We start from the raw sequence: 17,509 nt of genomic DNA on the forward strand, positions 1-17,509 counted from the left end.
ATACAGTTGTTTTAAAAGGTACAATAAATGTTATTATTATATTTTAAACTATAATGGCCTTACTACAAAAACTTTAACAACTGTTTTACACTTGTCTAAAAAAATGTGGCTCCAAAATGAACCTTATGTCAACGTCATAATTTGACATTTTTTTAGACAAGTCTTAAACTGACGTTAAAAAGTTTTTGTGGTAAGACGGTAAAGGTTATATTTTTGCAGATATAGGCTGTTTATGTAAGTTTACAAGGTATACGTTATTTTACAAGTTGTGTAAATCGTATACGTATTGTTTCTATTTCTAGAACATTCCTCAATAAGTTATGACATAGGAAAAAGAAGGAAATGTGGTCTACTGTCAGCATTGATTATCTAGCTAGCGAAGTACATTAATATTAAAATATTTTTATAACAATTGGTAACTATATTTCGGTAACTATGTTAATGTAATACTAACTTAAACTATAGGTATTATATTAAAAACAATTATTCGGCTGTTTAGTCTTTGTAACGAATAAGTCCTGATACAAACAGTTTTAGTCGACTTTTAAGAGGTGGTATTAGGCATGCCATCAGTGTTAAAAAAGTTTGATTCAGAACTTAGTATCGTTATAAAGAAAAACAGTTAAATGGGCAATTAACAAACGTGTTTGTAATCCTCACTAAACCCTACTAAAACTACGCGAATCGTTATTTTATTTATGAATATCTAATCAAATAGGTATGGCTATGTTTTCTTTCAAATTGTTCAACCATTTTTGTTTCTGCAATGGCGGGAAATTTTCGATTCAATTTGACAGCTGCCAAAATCATGACATAAATAGAGGTGTTTCCACCAAAATCGACTATTAAAACAACAATTCGCGTAATTCTAGCAAGAAATTCAAATTCATCGTAACTTCATTATAAACCTGCGTTATCGTTGGGTATTATTTAGTATTGGTAGCCGCCTCCTTGGCTGGGGGGGACGTATGCTTGTCCGCCAGTTCCGGAGCCACCTGACCCGCTGGGGTAGCCGTTGCCGCCCGTGCTACCGCTGCCGTAGCCATTACCGGGGTTTCCACTGCCGTATCCGCCAGCTGGCTGGTCTGGGTACCTCGCTTCGCCTTCGTATGTCACCTAGAGCGTTGAGGAATTAAAGATTAGCTTGGTTAGGTACATTTATTGTTCAATCGGAACAGAATTTAATAAACATTTGAATAGTTTTGTTAGTTAGGTCAAAATTTTAAACGCTAGTAATGTTTATTTAACTCTAAAATGATTATGATTAAGTTAAATTTTACTAGCGGCGTCCAGAAGATTCACTCGCATCCCTAGGGGCTCCAGCTCCCAGTCAACAGTGAAATAATTAAATAATTTCAAATTGGTTCTCTAATTTGCATTAAGGATACAAACAAATAAAATAATGTTATCTAATACATTAGTATAGATTAACTCCTAACCCACGGATAAAATTTGGAATTCACAGCCATTTATTTCCATGTGTGATTTGAGCGCATGATTGAAAACAGCGCCATCTATTGTCGAGTAGTACAACTACTCACCTCAGCGTTGAAACCGTTTTTCCAGTCGGCGGTGTACTTGACGATTTGAGTTCGTCCATCAGGCAGGGCTACTCTATACTCTCCCCGGGTGATGTCACCGTCGGAGATCGCGTTATGGCTGTAGTCATTGCCATCTTCAGCCACCTGAAGGATAAAAGACATTTATTTTCAAGATTGATTTTACGATTTTAGATGTATTTACAAGTGCTTGCATCTTTAGAATTGCGGTATAAGAAGTAAGTATCAATCTCAGGTAATGGTAGATACAATATAGCAGTGATCTTTCAAAGCCACTTGAATTGTCAAAGCCAGGAATGTACATAGGTAGGTACTAATTTCAGTAACTAGGTATGTAGGTGTAGGCAATAGCACTTCTTCTATAATTGCTGCTTATGTTAATGCTAAACTCGGAAGTAGGTATTTTAAAATGTATACGGCCGACTCTTTACAAGACATATTTATAGAACAATCCAATTTTTTTTCTGTATATAAATACACAAAAACTGGTCATAACTTTTTGATTGACCGGCCCTCTTTCTTGCTTCCTGAAAAGTGCTTTCCCTCTAGATTTCCTCATCATACCTGGTAGGAGAAGTCGAAAGGCATGCCAGGCTCGTGGTGATGATGATCCCCGTGGTCATGGTTGCCGTTACCATTGCCGTGGTCGTGGTCATGGTGGTGATGATCATGGGGATGATCGTGGGGCTGGAAAAATACAACAAAATAAGTTTAATACTTAATAACTTCTATTTCACCACCACCCTAAGGTAGACTGGTGGAGAACGCCTAAGGCGTTAACTCCGCCGTTGTACATTGTGCATAAAATATAAAAATAAATAATTTTCAGTTGTTGTAAGGACGGCTGTGAAAAAGGGGGTTTGATGACAATAAGTTAATCAAACCCAGATTAGTTTAAGTTTTCATAGTCATTTTTTTATTATAGTGTTTTTATCTATAGTTTTTATAGTGATGTTTTAATAGTTTTATGGTCATCATCATCATCTGACTATCCTTTTCCCAACTACGTCGGGGTCGGCTTCCAGTCTAACCAGACGAAGCTGAGTATCAGTGTTTTACAAGAAGCGACTGCTTATCTGACCTCCTAAATCCAGTTACCGAGGCATCACAACTTTTGGTTACAAGATTACTTTTCTGGATTCTGACTACTCGTAACGACTTCCAAAGATGTTTAAAGTAGGAACTGGGACCCACCAATGGCTGTTACTTTGCGACCAGCTCAAGGAATTTTACAGTTACCGGCACGGATGTCGGGCCCTGACCTTCACCTGCGCACAAGCGATTTACTGCCTTATTGCCTTATGCGTACGGGTGCGCAAAGCGATCCCCACTCTTCCGCCGAGAGCCCGACATCCGTGCCGGTAGCGATACTTATTACTTCGTCAATTCTAATTTTATTTTAAGGTTGTAGAATGTCGATAAAATTTTATATCGATAAACAGAAATAAGTCATAAAATAAATAAGAAAAGCAATGAAAATAAGGAAATGTATTGAAGTGTTGTTAAGTTACTTATTTTATAGTTTTAGTTGTAAGCTAGCGGTATGGAGTTACGACTTAATTTTGTAAATTCAATTTCATATGTATTGGTATGTTTATTCTTTTTTTCAAATCAGTGTATGATACAATTTTACGAAGTCTATGAGATACGTAAATGAGTAAAATAGCGGTTGTTACGAGTTCAAAAAATTGAAGTCGTAACAACCGTTTTCAGTTTCTCCAGTATGTATGTTTGTGCGCCGTTATCTCTCGTTTTGCAGAATCAATTTTGATGCGGTTTCCCATATTCCTAGTATTTTTAGGTTTTAGATACAAACTAAAAAAGTTATTAGTTTTAAGTTGTATATATATAAAAGTTTTTTTTTTCAATTAATGTAAATATTTTGTGAATAAGAACCAATCTTACCATTGACAATGACAAATTAAAAAAAAAAGTTAAAGATTAAAAACTTCTTACAAAAAATAAAGCCGACTTTTTTGTGTTTTGCTTTTCTGCGGAATTGTAACAATACTTTATTTTATTTGTTTATATTTTATTTTCAGGTGTTAGCCATTATTCCGTTAAGCAAAGCGAACTACGATGCTCAATTGGGTTAGTTTTTTCGTAAGGATAACTAAGTAATACTTGGAACTTGTATTTTTTGTTCGGCAAGTAAATTTTTTCAAGTTAATTTTTCAGCTTTCAAAGTGAAAGAATTGGACATGGGTAAATATGTTTGCACTTAACGTAAATATATATTTTTTGAATAATTATTATTTTATAACACTCAGAAATAATCAAACATTAGAATACGGCGTCAGGTTAACTAGTGAGTATATTTTTTATGTTTTTTATTTTTTATTTTTTATTTTTGTAAAAAAATGTATTTTTATATATATATTTTTTTACTTTAGGTCTTGAAGAAGGTAAATAACTGTTTTTAAAGAGTTTTTTTTAAATATTTTTTTTGGCAAACTAAATCCTTCCCAATTTTATTATTTAGCGGGCTCCCTAGGTAACTTACTTCACTTTCAGAATATTGTTAATGTAATGTAATATAAATTCAAAAATTAAACTTAACTCTAATTTAAAAAAAATATTTTCAATGATACAACAATAATTTACAGAAGTAAGATTGTCTCACACAGGTATAAAATCTATAATATTCATATTAATTTTATAAAGCAATTAACAGTATACAATTAACAAATCCGTTACGTAGTTTTAAAGATTTAAGCATATAGCTACTTTGTTTTATACTATGCATTTTTTTGAAAATGATGCCTGAATAAGGTTACCCCTGTGTTACAAATCACCATTTATCCTTTTCAATTTGTTCATTTACTCAGCACGTTTTGTAAGGAAAGAAAAATTATAGGTACATCTTAAGTCAAAACAATCAAATACCTGCATTTTATTTTAAACAGAAACGATAATTACAGTTGGTAACGCCTTTACCACAAGGAATGCTCGGAAGTTAGTTGCAAGCCGCCATTAAGTTTGGTGTGAACTTATATTTCTGTTAATATCGTTTGCATATAGCTCGTATGAATGATATTGAAAATACTCCGGCGAGCGAAACTGCTGAAACGACAGTAACCACGCCTGGCAAGTCTACACTCTCTACCAGATGTACTACGGAAAAACCTTTGCCAAAATGTAAGAATTTATACATTACTAGCTTCTGCCCGCGGCTTCGCCCGCGTAGTTTTGGTTATATCGCGTTTCCAAGAGAACTCTTCAAAAGTCCGGGATAAAAACTATCCTATGTTCTTTCTCAAATTCCAAACTATGTCTGTACCAAATTTCACACAAATCGGTTCAGTAGTTTAGGCGTGAAGAAAAGACAGACAGACAGACAGACAGAAAGACAGACAGACACAGTTACTTTCACATTTATAATATTAGTTACGATTTATATCATCATCATCCTCCAGCCCTTATCTCAATTTTATTAGAGATAAGGGCAACATGTTTTCTCCTTCCATTCTTCTATCTGCCGTCAACTAAGAAGTAAAATTCTTTCTAGCCATATCGACTTTCACATAATCCATTAGTCGTCCTCTTCCACTATGTGTATATTCGTCCACGTTTATGCCCAAAACCTTCCTTCTTCACGACATGACTTTTCAGTACCTATACATTATTTGTCTATCTATACTAATATTATAAAGAAGAAAATTTTGTTTGTTTGTAATTTGAATAAACTCAAAAACTACTGGACCGATTTTAAATATTCTTTCACCATTAGAAAGCTATATTATCTGCGAGGAACACAGGCTATATTTTATCCCGGTGCGGGCAGTAGCTCCCACGGGACGCGGGTGAAACCGCGGGACAACGGCTAGTTTTTTTTATAAAAATCTAGTCGTTCCTAGTAACCGCGTTTTGAAGGAACTTCTAAAAAAATTGCCTATGTTAGTATTCTCATAACTAGACATCGGATTATATGCACTATCAAAATGCCAAAATATGCATGCAAATATGCACTAAAAAAGAGCGAAATATGCACAAAATATGCACAATTAAAAAACCACTATTAGAATTAACTTTTATTTTCAGAACATATATTTAAATATACATAGAGGTACTATTAGTTGTAATTCTTGTGACAATATACAATTACATATTTTTCAAGGTTTTCTGCCGCGTGACGTTTGTCACTTAAAATTAATTTATAGGCTGAAAATGACCTTTCGACGTCAACTGACGTTACCGGACAGAACTTGAAATTTGGCGCCATTTCTGCCGAGATATACTCTTTGGCGAAAGCGCACTGAGGAGAGCGTACTAATTATTATTATACTCTTTGGCGTAGTACAACACGTCTATCACGTATAAATACTGAAATATGCACTATCAATGAAAAAGTACCAAAATATGCAATAACGCTAAAATAATAGCATAATATGCATTTGCATATGCAAACATGCAAATGCATATAATCCGATGTCTACTCATAATCTATAAACCTACCTACCTATCTATAGGCAAGCAATTTTACTACCAAGTTTTAGTACCAAATTCGTACTAATAGTTTTTCCGTGAAAGAGAAATAAACATTAATACAGTATTGTTGTTCGGGATTTTGATAAACCTACCATATTACTTACTAAAGTGCTATTTTTTTTATTATTTTTACTTTCAGTAAGTGCAAATTTCTTCCCAAGTGAGTATTTCAACAGGGAAACTGTATATTTTGAATTTTATTTATGTTTTTTTACTTACTAAACTATCATTTTATTTTAGCTAGTGGTAAGCTTGATTTATTTTGTGATAACTAGACATAGGCATCCTATAACCTTCATCAACATAAGGCTATATAACACAGAATTTTTTTTTTCAAATCGTATCAAAATTCCTGAAATTAGCGTTTCAAGACGACCTTAATTGTTTTGCTCACAGTAAAATGTCTAAAGAAATTGCTATGAAAATTATGGAGATCATAGAAAAGTATCATAGGATTCTCAAAATATAGGTGACACCGCAGTAAACGGCTAGTTGTAATTTATCCATGAATTAATAAAGAGATTATTAAAAATATAAATAATTTCAGAGGAAATTGGGGGAAAAGGGGCGCCCAAAAAGCCTAACGGAGGTAAGCGTAAAAAAATGTTGTAAAAACTATTAGAACGCGGATTCAGCGACAGTAAGCGGATTCGTAGCACTCTCCGCGCGGTCGAGCGGTGCTCATGTGAAATATTAACTATGTCTAACAAGACTTTTTCTAATTGAAAGATTACCTTCCTATAATAATAGATACCTGAGATTGTCGCGTCCAAGTAAAACCTCTTCAGCTCAAATTTTTTATAAAATACCTATTTTTTATGGCTGAAATATTTCACCAAAATCTATATAATTTTAGACTTGAACTGTATTTTATTTTGACCATTACTTTGTTTTTCTATTTTCTATCTTTTAACATTATACGTTTCTATACGAAATTAATATTGAAATACGGGTTAGAAAATAATTTAATTATATTTTCAGATAAAGGCGATGGTGGAGGTAAAAAAGTGCCTAAAGGGAAGTATTTAGCCCCGAGCGCAGAAGAGATTCCTAATCATTATATTGACGACGAATAATATAGTTTTATGTGATGCCTGAGTTTTATTTATTTTATGTATCTTAATAACATCATCACCTGCCTAGCCCTTTCCCAACTATTTTGGGTAGAGCTTCCATATTTTATATGGAGCGACTGCCTGTCTGACCTCTAGAACTCAGTTAGCCGGATAACCTAATAAATACTCCTTGGTAGTAAGACTGGCTGTCAGACTTTTTTGCTTCTGTAATAACTGCCAAAGATATTCAAATGACAACTCAAACTCAAACTCAAAATCGTTTATTCAAATTATATAGGCTGATAAATCAGCACTTTTCGAACGTCAAAAACAAAACAACCGGGACAATATTCCGAAATACGGAGAAACTCGTCATGACAAGATGGTTACCCATTCTCGGATCGAATGCGCCAAGCACTGCTTACGATCGATCGATCCTGCTACATAGCCAAAAGTTCTTCAAAACACGACAGTTTAGAGCAGTTAAAATTTCGGGACATTTACCAAGGGGTATAGGGTTGCCCGAGTAACTGGGTTGAGGAGGTCAGATAGGCAATTGCTCCCTGTAAAACACTGGTATATTATAAAACTTTTGGGGCATTAGGATATAATTTCCAAGATGTTGAGCTACATACCCCAGGAGTAGGCGAGGGTCCAGGTCCGGGAGTCGGCTGAGGGTTGGGTGGCAGGTACGGCCTCGGGGGTGTGGTCGGCCTGTACGGCGGCTGTGTTGGTTGCTGAAATGTAGACCATTGTTTGTTAAGTAAATTATATGCCGTTTTACAAGTTATATATTACTTTTTATAAGTTATAGTATTAGTGTTAGAGTGGATGAATGGAAATCAAAAAGATTCTTGGTAACGAAGATTATTTTTAATTGCGAGGTAATTATGATTAAGTAAACCCAATGAAATTAAGTAGGCGTCTATGCCTACTCCGTATTGCTTCTTATTGAAAGTTCAGAAAATGGTTGAGAAGCCTGAATGATTCATCTTCAACTGAAGACTGTGCTGTCGTTGAAGACCCTTGATAATTTCAACACCGTACCGTATTGAAAATATTCATCATTTTCATACCTTAAGGGTCACAGGAACACCGTACCTGATATTTGACCATATAAATCTAAATGTTACCTATGGGTTTCTTACCTTGTTTCCATTATTATTAGTAGGGAAGGGTATGGAAGGCGGTTCGTAGTTGTAACCCTTGCTCGGAGGAAGGTACTCGTTCCCGGCAGACATCGCCATCACGAATAACGTGGAACACACGATGCTGGAGAGCCACATCTAAGGAGAAGAGAAGATATGGTTAGAATGTGTTATGTAGATAGTAATTTACCAAGGAGTAGTTCGGAAAACAAGAGAAACCATGGAGTTTCTTGCCAGTTCTTCTCCAAAGCTACTTTTGGAATGAGCAACTAGAGTCAAACTTATTTTAATTTTGGACGTTCATATTATGTGCTTGTAAAGGCTTAAATGAAATAAAATGATTTGACTTTGGCTTTGAATGTACATCCTTCATCATAATCAGCTTTTTTAGGACCAAGTTCGCCTAAAAAACAAACGTATTTTTTTTAAACAACTGTATACTTCGAAACTTGAAAAGGAAAATTCTTAGTAAACATTTGTTTCAAGAAAGTTTACGTTTATGTTGTAGCTATATTTGGGCCTTGATGACTGCAGGGCACAGATCTCTTTTCAAATAGAGAAGTAGTTAATAAGCTATCGGTACTAAAACTATGGAGTTCCTGCTTTTACCACATCTTGAAAATATGCACATATACCTATCAAACTAAGTACAAGCCGTAACAGAGATATTTAATTACCACATTTCAATTAACCGTCTAGACATTACCGTCCAATCATGTTGTCTTCAGAAAATTAGTTTCGCATTGACAATACCTATTACAAACTATTAAGAGGTGCCACGGAGGAAGGAATGATAGAGATGCCATAAGGAAGGTAGGTCAGGCGCCTTCTTGTAGGTCAAGCAACGTACGGTAGGCGTGATCAGTTACTAGAACTAACGAGACTTTCGGGTTCCTTGTCAAATCAAACCCAATCTATCAAAGATTGGTCTTGATTGATTGGTGATTTCGTTTTGAAAATTATGGGCGAAGAAGCCGTTTAAGTGTGGAGCTAGTAACGTTCCTCGTCCCCCGCACACCTGCATGATGGCGCGCTACTTTCTTAAGAGATTTTGCGTTATGACATCTCCACTAGTCATTTTGTTCTTCATGGTATGTGCTATATTATGAGAATATATGTGAAATATAACTACAGGCTAATGATACGTTTTGCATTATAAAACAAACTACAATAAAGTCGTTTATTATATAGTCGTTTTCGTTTGACAATCAGTAGGAATGGTAGCGGACAGAACACTGCGTAAACTTTGCATACAATGCCGTCTATAGTGAATATGGTCGGCAAGAAACGTGGATGGATTTTATTTAAACAGTTAAATTAATTTACCATCAAAAAGTACATAGTTGAATATGATAAAGAGGAAACATTTTTTTGTTTGTTTGTTTGTGCCCTAAAGGCTCTGAAACTTGCGAATCGATTTTAAAACGATTATTAATTAAGAGGTTTTGTGAGTACACTTTTCTTTTGTAAAGAACTAGTCGTTTTCAAGCAGTTTTACCCGCGTCCCGTGGGAACTACTGCCCGTACATAATGCCTATATCATAGCGTTACTCGGGAAGAGCGTAGCTACCCAACAGTGAAAGATTTTTTCAAATAAGTGAGTGCTTTTGACACCAGTCTAATCAAGGGGTATCGGGTTGCCTGGGTAACTGGGTTGAGGAGGTCAGATAGGCAGTCGCTTCTTGTAAAGCACTGGTACTCAGCTGAATCCGGTTAGACTGGAAGCCGACCCCGACATCGTTGGGAAAAGGCTCGGAGGATGATGATGAGTGCTTTCGAAGCCTTCGAAGGAAAGAAACAAACAAATAATCACTAAATTATCAATACTGTGTACAAAGACACAAAAAAAAGTGACGAAGTTACCAAAACCTTTTCCTGACTAAAGAATACCCAGCTGCATTGTAAGCTCATCTGCTAGCCGTACGTGAATGCATTTGATTGCACGCGACGTACAAGACGAGTGTTTGTATGTATGTGCAAGGTATGTGCATATATTTATGTGCGAAACATATCGTAGATCGAGGTCGGTCGCTGCACTAACAAAGTGCATGTTGTTATAAAAAATTTTGTACATTACATAAATCTTATAACATACCAAATAGCATCCAATCTCTTATCGTTTAAAAATATCAATATACTGATTATTTAACTAAGCTGGTTGTAAGTGATGTGTCTGAATATGATGGTTTAGATTCGATCCCTAGGTCGAGAAAGTCCTGACCCCAGTCATAATAAACAATAGTTCACTTCTTTTCCAAATGCAATTTACATGCTAAAATAGACAGTATGACCAAGGAAGGGATCAATTCTTCAAACCCCACAAGTTATCTCAATCTTCCAGCATTGGCTGACCAGTTCCCACGTGTACCTGTGTTTCGTATATGCAAATAAATGTCCCTTTCTTCTTTACAACCATAGAACTTATAAGTAATGAAAGTAAGCTTACCATCTGGCCACTTTCAGCTCAAAACGATGTGCGATTAAACCCCTCACGAGACCGAGCTTTGTTAAACAATTTACCCATCTTATGTTCACGACTCGCTTCCATTTATCTTAAGCGTGACAATAGTACGCAGTTATCTACCATTTGAACATCGCCTTGGTGTTAGCGTATCGCAAATCGTGCTTGCTACCACGAATGCTTGTTTGTATGGGTACAAGATTTTGGTGCAACGATGCAGAGCATACAATTATTATAAAGCCGAAGAGTTTGTTTCTTGAACGCGCTAATCTCGGGAACTGGTGATTCGATTTAATAACAATATTTCAGTGTAAAAGTCGTGGTGGCCTAGTGGGTAAAGGACCAACCTCTCAAGTATGAGGGCGCGGGTTCGATCCCAGGTCAGGCAAGTACCAATGCAACTTTTCTAAGTTTGTATATACTTTCTAAGTATATCTTAGACAACATTGACTGTGTTTCGGATGGCACGTTAAACTGTAGGTGCCGGCTGTCATTGAACATATTTGGCAGTCGTTACGGGTAGTCAGAAGCCAGTAAGTCTGACACCAGTCTAACCAAGGGGTATCGGGTTGCGCAGGTAACTGGGTTGAGGAGGTCAGATAGGCAGTCGCTTCTTGTAAAGCACTGGTACTCAGCTGCATCCTGTTAGACTGGAAGCCGACCCCAACATGATTGGGAAAAGGCTCGGAGGATGATGTGATTTCAGTGTTAGAGAGTCCATTTATCGAGGCAGGTTATTATCTGGATACGCTATCTAGTTCCCATGGAACGCTCAGAAAGTAAGAAAATATTAGTAGAAGTAGCGTGGGAGTGGGACGGGGGATCCCTTATTTGAGTCTTAATAAGTACCACACTTCTTACTAAATTATAGAAACATCGTAAAAATCTGTAAATAGAGTAGTGATGGGCCCGCTTGGACTATGTTCCGACCCTATAGCAATTGCTGCTCCTTCTACATGGTTAATCCGGCCCTAAATGCAAGCTAGTTTTTTCCTAACTCGAATATAGAAACACCGTTTTTGATTATTACGTTTTTCTATACAGCAGGTCAGGGGGTTAATTTGGACTCTTACTTCTCAAGGACGTCTGAAAGTACATCAATCAGTCTAATATTTGATTCACGATGCATATCATAATATAGTGAAACAATGCTTTATTTCGCCATCTTTCCTCGTGGTTGGATACTTGGCTCCTCATTAGAGTTTAAGGTGTGGCGACATTGTAAGCGGAGCGGAGGTTCGTGAGCGATTTTATAGTGTCGAGAAAAAGATCTGTTGAAAGCAATTGTTCAATTAATGGTTCTTAACTTTTTAAATTTTTATATAAAGTAGGAAAATACATTTTTTGTACCCCAAAAGCGCCTAACTACAGAAGCGATTAAAAAAATCTTTCACCGTGGCTATATTTTATCCCGGCAGTAGATTCCATGGGATGTGGATGAATCTGCGAGAAAATGGCGAGTTTTTAATATGTATAATTGGAGTTTTCTATTTTCCTGCAAAAATAAGACGAAGCATCAATGGAAACTTAAAGACGCATTTCCAAAAAAAAAACTAACCCTAACTTACACCTCCCATTTACATTTTTGTAAACGCTATTACTTTTGTATACGCCCAAAAGCTTATACGAAAATCGCTTCCCGCTTTCCGCTGTCACTATAACCTGACTTACCCTAGTACAATAGATACCATTCATTAAGTCACAAATTATGTTCTATCTGAAGATAAAACTATTGTACTCACTCGAGCGAGCGACATGATGCTTCATTGTTTTAGACAATTCGCCCCACGCTGGCCAAAGGGCAGATTTGCCAATAATTCGTGTTAGGAAAAGGCTAGGCAGATGATTATGTTGGGTAATGTATAATTTTGGTTTGTAATGATAGATACGTTTGTCAGTTGTTAAGTGTGATTGCTGAATGTTTAGTGAAGAATTTGATGTTTATTTGTGCAAATTGTAGGCTCATTCCTTTAGTAGGTAATAATATATTTAATAGGTACACGTATAATATAAACTTTTAACATGCTTTGTTGGTTAAATATTGCTATGGAAATACGTCAACTTAATTCCCTAAAAATAGACCTTAGGACCAGGACATAAAAGGTATATGCCTAAACCAGGGTGAAAACTTGTTTCGAAATTAATACTTTGCAAAATCCACCCTTTATAATGGATCCATCTAACATTGATCTAGTTTCTGGGATATATAAGCGTGTTGAATCCAACAACTAAACTCTTCAGATTTACCTATATTAACTTTCAAACCACTACATTAGGGCATGCAATACCGGTTTACCGGTTTCGGTTTTACCGGTAAAACCGCCCATTTTCGCGATTTTTAAATTACCGGTAAAAATAATATCATCATCCTCCTCATCCTCCGAGCCTTTTCCCAAACTATGTTGGGGTCGGCTTCCAGTCTAACCGGATTCAGCTGAGTACCAGTGCTTTACAAGAAGCGACTGCCTATCTGACCTCCTCAACCCCGTTACCCGGGCAACCCGATACCCCTTGGTTAGACTGGTGTCAGACTTACTGGCTTCTGACTACCCGTAACGACTGCCAAGGATGTTCAATGACAGCCGGGACCTACAGTTTAACGTGCCATCCGAAACACAGTCATTGGTGTCTAAGATATACTTAGAAAGTACATACAAACTTAGAAAAGTTGCATTGGTACTTGCCTGACCTGGAATCGAACCCGCGCCCTCATACTCGAGAGGTTGGTTCTTTGCCCACTAGGCCACCACGACTTCCGACTTTCTTTGTAAAAATAATATGTAACCGGTAATTTACCGGTTTTTACCTTTTTCTGATAAAATATAGCAATTGTTCATTTGACGTCAAATCTTCATTATGAAGCCTGAACATAATTTAATATTGCATACATTACATATTGTAAGAGTGTTAAAGTTGCTGTTTTTTAGGAAAGTAAACTTATGTGGCTCCTTAACTATCTTTAGGTTAGAAACAAATCTTCTTTCTCATCTTAATTTATAATATCTAAACAAATTTTATTTATTCGGTTATTCTGATTTTCCTGTCAGCTCATATTAGGTAAAAATGTAGCTTACGCTTATTTTACCTACTCTGTGACCTTACAGAGCAAGGGCTTTTACTTCACCACCATGCGGACAGCTCTGAGGACACGGTGGAGCACAAAGTCCAGGTGTGCACTGCCTGGGAAGAGTAACGCCCAAGGGTAACGTGTCGTCGTCGAGGCAATAGGCAGCGGCAACCTCTCGCGTCCGGTCCTGGTTCAAGCCATGGTCCGGAGTGAATGGGAAGCCGTCGCCTCCTTCTGCAAAGCAGTCATGCTCGAGAAGGAGACGGCGGAGCGACTGCGAGTTCGCACCACTCATCTCAGCCGCTGTAGTGGACCATGAAGACACCACGGGCGCCGAGTATCGAGAGACGACTCCCGGCCACCGTAGGCGTCGGTCTGTGGGCGGTGAGTTCGGGTGGCTCATTGTTCCTCCGTCTGCATAGACAACAGACCCGTATCGGCGGCGCGCGTTGTTCCACGCGCTCCTCAAGGAGATATCAGCAAACACAGCGGGGCCCAGCAGGGCCAATGCCTGCCGGGGCTGCGGGATTATTCGAAAGAGTTACCGCGACCCTGGTCCATAAAATGCCTACGATGTACCATAAAAAAGGTCTTTCACTTCAATGAAAGAAATATATTTTTTTTCACGGTAATTCTTAGCGTTTATCCCGTCTTGTGACAGGGTCCGCTTTCCGTATCTTCTTCTTCCACTTCACTCTATTCTGGACATCTTCCTCTTCGAGTTCGTAGATTTTCATGTCATTCATTACGACATTCAACCAACACTTTGACCGGGTATATCGAGATTGAGTACATAACATTGGCGATGTATTCAGGTGGTCTCTTTTTTACATGTCCGTACCATCGCAGCCGTTTCTCTTGCATTTTGTCGGCGACATCGCGTACGGATGGTACTGACATGTTTTTTTGTTACGGCCACGTCACAAAAATATTTACCACCTTAAACCTTGTACTTTTATTTTTTTTTGCCTTAGTCTAAAAGACTACCCAACTTTATGGTTATATTATCACATTTTAAAAAAATACAAAAATTACCGTTTTACCGGTTTACCGGTAAAAATATTTTTATTACCGAATTTTTACCGGTAAATTTTATTTTACCGGAATTGCATGCCCTACACTACATCCATTGCTTATATCAATCCCACTCAAAACAGCAAACTCACCAAACAAAACGCATGTATACCAACCAAATGTCAAATTGACGCTGTCATTGTAACGTCACTCGCAAATTTTCTTTAGATTGGTAGTATTGGGCAATGTTGCCAACCTCACAGTGTCAATTCTACCATGTAATTGAATCGGAGAGCACACGAGAGCGACCTATCGCGTATAGCTATGACATTTTAATGTTAGACTTCTTAAATGTAGGGTTGTACAAGTGGTAGGTATAATTTGAGAGCATTTCTTAGATAATTGTATGTAGTGGGAAGTTCGGGGTATATGTTTAATGTGCTTTTGATTGCAACCCTTTGAATTCAATGGTAAAGGTTTCTTGCAGAAATATGCTGTAAGAATCTATGGTAATGTGTCTACATATACCTATAGAAAATATTTTTTTATTTGTTCCTTTGTAACGTTCGTCCGACGACACAAGTACGAATCGAGTTATGAGTATGATGCTCGGAAAACACAAATGGAAATTCTGCCCGCGTTAGAAAGCATTGCTAGCGAAAACATAGAAATGATGAATTGTAGGATTCAAGTTCAATTTTTATATCCAAATAAGTAATTAAGTAACAAAAACAGTAAAAAGCAGTGTTAAAAATATTAATATTTTTTGCTACAATTAGTAACTTTTTCGTGTAGGTTTTCACAGTGGTATTCTAGAATTTTCATAAGCAGTTAGGAGCTGTTTCTTGGTGAATATTTTTCATACTTTGGACTAAAATCAATGATGATGATTAAGTTAATTCTATGCCTACGTGTACCAGTATATACAAGCTGTTGATTTGCATCCGTGCCATATTCAAGGAGGTAATTATGCTAATGATTCTCGACCCAAATCAATAAAAAAATTGGTACGTAATTTTTTTTCTTTAATTTTTTTTCGGAATTCCGTAAATGTCATCTAGCCTTATTTAAAGTTGGCGCGTATGTTACTGGCATTAAACCCGTGCTGCACCCTCACACAAACGCAAACACAAAGCATACGCAACGATCACTCATAAATTTCATTCATAAAATTGGATTACTTTGGAAATACCACGACATTACAATGACAAAAAAAGTAGTGCATATTAGTTATTTCCCATCTACTGTAATTCCAATCGATTATTTACGTATTGTATGTCCTCCTCCTGAACTGTGGCACAAATGCAAATCAACACCTTGTATTTCTGCACCAGCCCTACCCAAAAACGTTTGATATCGCGTCGCAAGTTTCAACCTTTCAACGACGTGAGACGCTGAGTTTTAATTAAGATTATCATCAAGGAGCCGAAAATTAACTAAGCATTGTTACCATTTGAAAGTCTAAGCTAACTAGTTGGAACATCTTTTTGATGGTTTTGCATATTCAGATATATGAAATAGTAAGGCAAAGTTACATGCATTTTTGTCGTACGAACGGAATCATTACATTACTTATTAAATATTACTGGTTAAGTTACGATTTTACTACAAACATGGCTGAACCGATTGATTTGAAATTATATACGAAGGTTGCCCTAACATCATCATCTCCCTAGCCTTTTACTCAACTATGTTGGGGTTGGCTTCCAGTCTACCGGATGCAGCTGACTACCAGTGTTTTTCAAGGAGCGACTGCCTATCTATTTATACCTAAGATAGCCCTAATATTGGTGGATATTATTGACTACATAAATCCGGATTTCAAGTAGCAATTTCTCTGAAAAAAATGGACAAAAACTGCGGTATTTACACAGTCTAAAGCAAAAGTAAGTACTTAAATTGTTTTCCGAAATTTTAACTAAAGTTAAGGAATTCGTCTAACCTCCAAGTTCCTGTAGAGAATGTTGCAAGTAGAGTCACGAAGCAAGTGACGCCGGGTTGCGAGACTAGTGAACTAGGGCAGTGTTATTAACTTTCTAAATGTTACGAACTCTGAAGATTAGCACTTTGATTCCTATGGTTAAGTTGTAGCTTTGTTTCCGCGAGGACGATTTTGTAATGTCTGTTTTGTGGAGCAGGAAAAGTAATGCATTTCTTAGGAATATAGAATTAGGTACACAGAAGTGTTCTTTGTTGATTCTGTCAAAGAGTTTCCTTCAGCTTAGTTTCGTCTCTTTCACCATTTTAAGACTAAATTCCTTCATTTCTACAGAACATCTTCCGGAAAAATATGGTGCACATTATAAGAGGCTTGCGGCCAACTGTGAACTAAGTACTGAATGATATGCAAGTAAACATAAAATATTTTCTTGAATGAGTATAGCTTCTGAATTGTAGCGTAGTATGTGAAAATTGTAAATTTTTCAAGCATCCAGTGCTTCCCAATTTTCTAGACATTTCCAATAGTATCATTTAAAAAAGACGAAACTTTTCTTCTTTGACTGTTTATAGTCAAAAGTACAAACCCAATTTGAATTTTTTTTTCACTGATGGAAAGCTACACACTCCTCCCGAGTAACACAGGCTATATTTTATCCCGGTACGGGCAGTAGTTCCCACGGGACACGGGTGAAACCACGTAAAACATTTAGTGGTATACTCTTAGTATTAAGTTAGGAATCATGGGAGCTCTAAGTAATTGTCTGAAGGGTAAACTA

General features: G+C 36.8%; 1 protein-coding gene across 1 annotated transcript in view; it reads right to left on the reverse strand.

Moving 5' to 3' along the window:
• Nucleotides 1-442: 442 nt before the first annotated feature.
• LOC124643151 (pro-resilin-like) overlaps nt 443-17,509 on the reverse strand; it is a 47,736-nt gene continuing 30,669 nt past the window's right edge. The window contains exons 3-7 of the mRNA XM_047182025.1: nt 8,251-8,388; nt 7,738-7,839; nt 2,124-2,246; nt 1,542-1,685; nt 443-1,116 (exon numbers count right to left, since the gene is read on the reverse strand). Coding sequence (XP_047037981.1) covers nt 931-1,116; nt 1,542-1,685; nt 2,124-2,246; nt 7,738-7,839; nt 8,251-8,388 — 693 coding nt within the window. The 3' untranslated portion in view covers nt 443-930. The remainder of the gene's footprint in view (nt 1,117-1,541; nt 1,686-2,123; nt 2,247-7,737; nt 7,840-8,250; nt 8,389-17,509) is intronic.

The sequence above is a fragment of the Helicoverpa zea genome, chromosome 26 (genome assembly GCF_022581195.2).
Source record: "Helicoverpa zea isolate HzStark_Cry1AcR chromosome 26, ilHelZeax1.1, whole genome shotgun sequence".
NCBI classification, from domain to species: Eukaryota; Metazoa; Arthropoda; class Insecta; order Lepidoptera; family Noctuidae; genus Helicoverpa; species Helicoverpa zea.